The 5,202-nt window shown below is 39.7% G+C and overlaps 1 protein-coding gene across 1 annotated transcript in view; it reads right to left on the bottom strand.

Annotated features, from left to right (window-relative positions):
- Positions 1–3,253: 3,253 nt before the first annotated feature.
- Positions 3,254–5,202, bottom strand: part of LOC114572888 (adhesion G-protein coupled receptor G6-like) — a 43,149-nt gene continuing 41,200 nt past the window's right edge. The window contains exons 9-10 of the mRNA XM_028604668.1: positions 5,041–5,093; positions 3,254–3,299 (exon numbers count right to left, since the gene is read on the bottom strand). Of these exons, the coding sequence (XP_028460469.1) occupies positions 3,254–3,299; positions 5,041–5,093 (99 nt within the window). The remainder of the gene's footprint in view (positions 3,300–5,040; positions 5,094–5,202) is intronic.

Here is a 5,202-nt window from a genome sequence, read left to right as displayed (position 1 = left end):
TAACCAGGACTCAGGTTTAAACATGACCAGGTTAACCAGGACCCAGGTTAACCAGGACTCAGGTTAAAACATGACCAGGGTTTAAACATGGTTAACCAGGACTCAGGTTAACCATGACTCAGGTTAACCAGGACTCAGGTTAAAAATGACAGGGTTTAAACATGACCAGGTTAAAGGACCAGGTTAACCATGACCAGGTTAACCAGGGTTAAAACATGACTCAGGTTTAAACATGACTCAGGTTAAAACATGACTTAACAGGACCCAGGTAACCAGGACTCAGGTTAACCAGGTTGACCAGGAACCAGGACCATGACCAGGTTAACCAGGGTTAAAACATGACTCAGGTTAACCAGGACTCAGGTTAAAACATGACTCAGGGTTTAAACATGACTCCAGTTAACCAGGACTCAGGTTAACCATGACTCAGGTTAACCAGGACTCAGGTTAAAACATGACTCAGGCTTTAAACATGACTCAGGTTAAAACATGACTCAGGTTAACCAGGACTCAGGTTAACCAGGACTCAGGTTAAAACATGACTCAGGTTAACCAGGACTCAGGTTAAAACATGACTCAGGTTAACCAGGACTCAGGTTAACCATGACTCAGGTTAACCAGGACTCAGGTTAAAACATGACTCAGGTTAACCAGGACTCAGGTTAAAACATGACTCAGGTTAACCAGGACTCAGGTTAACCATGACTCAGGTTAACCAGGACTCAGGTTAAAACATGACTCAGGTTAACCAGGACTCAGGTTAAAACATGACTCAGGGTTTAAACATGACTCCGGTTAACCAGGACTCAGGTTAACCATGACTCAGGTTAACCAGGACTCAGGTTAAAACATGACTCAGGCTTTAAACATGACTCAGGTTAAAACATGACTCAGGTTAACCAGGACTCAGGTTAAAACATGACTCAGGTTAACCAGGACTCAGGTTAAAACATGACTCAGGGTTTAAACATGACTCAGGGTTTAACCAGGACTCAGGTTAACCAGGACTCAGGTTTAAACATGACTCAGGTTAACCAGGACTCAGGTTAACCATGACTCAGGTTAACCAGGACTCAGGTTAAAACATGACTCAGGTTAACCAGGACTCAGGTTAACCATGACTCAGGTTAACCAGGACTCAGGTTAAAACATGACTCAGGTTAACCAGGACTCAGGTTAAAACATGACTCAGGTTAACCAGGACTCAGGGTTTAAACAGGACTCAGGTTAACCAGGACTCAGGTTAACCAGGACTCAGGTTAAAACATGACTCAGGTTAACCAGGACTCAGGTTAACCAGGACTCAGGTTAAAACATGACTCAGGTTAACCAGGACTCAGGGTTTAAACAGGACTCAGGTTAACCAGGACTCAGGTTAACCAGGACTCAGGTTAACCAGGACTCAGGGTTTAAACAGGACTCAGGTTAACCAGGACTCAGGTTAACCAGGACTCAGGTTAACACAGGACTCAAGTTAACCACTACTCAGGTTAACCAGGACTCAGGTTAAAACATGACTCAGGGTTTAAACATGACTCAGGTTAACCAGGACTAAGGTTAAAACATGACTCAGGGTTTAAACATGACTCAGCGTTTAACCAGGACTCAGGTTAACCAGGACTCAGGTTAACCAGGACTCAGGTTAAAACATGACTCAGGTTAACCAGGACTCAGGGTTTAAACATGACTCAGGTTAACCAGGACTCAGGTTAACCAGGACTCAGGTTAAAACATGACTCAGGTTAACCAGGACTCAGGTTAACCAGGACTCAGGTTAACCAGGACTCAGGTTAAAACAGGACTCAGGGTTTAAACATGACTCAGGTTAACCAGGACTAAGGTTAAAACATGACTCAGGGTTTAAACATGACTCAGGGTTTAAAAATGACTCAGGTTAACCAGGACTCAGGTTAAAACATGACTCAGGGTTTAAACATGACTCAGGTTAACCAGGACTCAGGTTAAAACATGACTCAGGGTTTAAACATGACTCAGGTTTATTTATTTATTTTATTTATTTATATACAGTACAGGCCAAAAGTTTGGACACACCTTCTCATTCAATGAGTTTCCTTTTTATTTTCATGACTATTTACATTGTAGATTCTCACTGAAGGCATCAAAACTATGAATGAACACATATGGAATTATGTACTTAACAAAAAGTGTGAAAATAACTGAAAACATGTCTTATATTTTAGATTCTTCAAAGTAGCCACCCTTTGCTTTTTTATTAATAAGGGAAATAATTCCACTAATGAACCCTGACAAAGCACACCTGTGAAGGTAAAACCATTTCAGGTGACTACCTCATGAAGCTCATTGAGAGAACACCAAGGGTTTGCAGAGTTATCAAAAAAAGCAAAGGGTGGCTACTTTGAAGAATCTAAAATATAAGACATGTTTTCAGTTATTTCACACTTTTTTGTTAAGTACATAATTCCATATGTGTTCATTCATAGTTTTGATGCCTTCAGTGAGAATCTACAATGTAAATAGTCATGTAAATAAAAAGGAAACACATTGAATGAGAAGGTGTGTCCAAACTTTTGGCCACAACAAAAGCTAACAAGCCAGAGTTAGCTTCAAGTGCTAGTTCCCATCTGTTGTCCCTAGCCAGGTCTTAACAGGCACCCTAAAATACAAAAAGCAATACAAATCCACCATAAATCTAAGAAATACAGTAGCAATGTATTAAATACATCATTTTAAAACAATATCAAAATACCCTCAAACAGACAAACATGAGACTCAGGTTAAACAAGACTCAGGGCACACTCACACTGGGCCCTGTGGACCTGAACGGTGTATGAGTCACAAGGTGATAAAAAAAAAGTCACAGAAAAACGTTGAAAATAGCACCAAAAGGCATTGAAAAAAGCAACAGAAAATCGTCAAAAAAAAAAAGACAAAAATGTTGAAAAAAAGCTTTAAAAAAGCATTTAAAAAGCATTAAAAAAGTCTCAAAACAAGTCTCAAAAAAAGTTGTCGAAAAAACATCTAAAATGGCATCAAAACTTCAAAAAAAGTGAGCGAGAAAAATAAAACAAAGAAACAAAAAGGTTGAAAATAAGTAAAAAAAAAAGGTGAAAAAAACGTCAAAAAATTCAAAGAAAGCGACAAAAACAACTTTGAGAGAAAGAACGTTGAAATAGTGTTGAAAAAAATGTTTGCACAGCCTCCTCAGCGACATATTACTCCCCAAAACACATGATGAACAGATGACCCCCAACGTTAAACACGTGTAAATGTTTTACCTGGTAGGGGGGGCTCCTCCGCTCTGTACACCAGGCTGCACACTGCAGAGAGACCACATGTTAGACAGGTCCCCTAATACTGTATCTGAAGTCTCTTTTATATAGACCTTAGTGGTCCCCTAATACTGTATCTGAAGTCTCTTTTATATAGACCTTAGTGGTCCCCTAATACTGTATCTGAAGTCTCTTTATATAGACCTTAGTGGTCCCCTAATACTGTATCTGAAGTCTCTTTTATATAGACCTTAGTGGTCCCCTAATACTGTATCTGAAGTCTCTTTTATATAGACCTTAGTGGTCCCCTTATCTGAAGTCTCTTTTATATAGACCTTAGTGGTCCCCTAATACTGTATCTGAAGTCTCTTTTATATAAACCTTAGTGGTCCCCAAATCTGTATCTGAAGTCTCTTTTATATAGACCTTAGTGGTCCCCTAATACTGTATCTGAAGTCTCTTTTATATAGACCTTTGGTCCCCTAATACTGTATCTGAAGTCCTTTAGTTAGTGGTCCCCTAATACTGTATCTGAAGTCTCTTTTATATAGACCTTAGTGGTCCCCTAATACTGTATCTGAAGTCTCTTTTATATAGACCTTAGTGGTCCCCTAATACTGTATCTGAAGTCTCTTTTATATAGACCTTAGTGGTCCCCTAAATCTGTATCTGAAGTCTCTTTTATATAGACCTTAGTGGTCCCCTAATACTGTATCTGAAGTCTCTTTTATATAGACCTTAGTGGTCCCCCTAATACTGTATCTGAAGTCTCTTTTATATAGACCTTAGTGGTCCCCTAATACTGTATCTGAAGTCTCTTTTATATAGACCTTAGTGGTCCCCCCCTAATACTGTATCTGAAGTCTCTTTTATATAGACCTTAGTGGTCCCCTAATACTGTATCTGAAGTCCCCTAGTGGTCCCCTAATACTGTATCTGAAGTCTCTTTTATATAGACCTTAGTGGTCCCCTAATACTGTATCTGAAGTCTCTTTTATATAGACCTTAGTGGTCCCCTAATACTGTATCTGAAGTCTCTTTTATATAGACCTTAGTGGTCCCCTAATACTGTATCTGAAGTCTCTTTTATATAGACCTTAGTGGTCCCCTAATACTGTATCTGAATCTGATAGACCTTTTCCCCTATATGTATCTGAAGTCTTAGACCTGTGGTCCCCTAAATCTGTATCTGAAGTCTCTTTTATATAGACCTTAGTGGTCCCCTAATACTGTATCTGAAGTCTCTTTTATATAGACCTTAGTGGTCCCCTAATACTGTATCTGAAGTCTCTTTTATATAGACCTTAGTGGTCCCCTATATAGACCTTAGTGGTCCCCTAATACTGTATCTGAAGTCTCTTTTATATAGACCTTAGTGGTCCCCTAAATCTATCCTTAGTGGTCCCCTAATACTGTATCTGAAGTCTCTTTTATATAGACCTTAGTGGTCCCCTAATACTGTATCTGAAGTCTCTTTTATATAGACCTCAGTGGTCCCCTAATACTGTATCAGAGCAGGATACCCAGGGCTCGGTTTACACCTATCACCATTTCTAGCCACTGGGGGGCCATAGGCAGACTGGGGGGAACTCATATTAATGTTAAAAAAAACCTCATAAAGGGACATTTTTTGGGGTTAGATATACGGTATTTCTAATAGGGATCAACCGATTCTGGTTTCTCAAAGCCGATACTGATTATTAGTATATCTGGAACCGCATTTACATTCAAATGAAAACTTTACAGATCTGCAAACTGCCCAAAAAAACGTTGTATTTTGCTGCGTTACCTGAGGGTGTCTACGTAGCCCTGGTGGGTCCAGTTCTGAAAGGTCTGATTGAGCTGGAAGAAAACAAAGGAAGACAACTAAACCCAGTTCTTCTGGTTCCCAGTAGAGTCTGGCATCAAGGCTGAATACAGTCTGGTAGACTGACAATGGGTGTGTGTGTGT

Source organism: Perca flavescens, chromosome 18 (assembly GCF_004354835.1).
Source record: "Perca flavescens isolate YP-PL-M2 chromosome 18, PFLA_1.0, whole genome shotgun sequence".
NCBI lineage: Eukaryota > Metazoa > Chordata > Actinopteri > Perciformes > Percidae > Perca > Perca flavescens.
The sequence above is the reverse complement of the archived record's forward strand: the minus strand, read 5'-3'. Positions and strand labels throughout refer to the sequence as shown.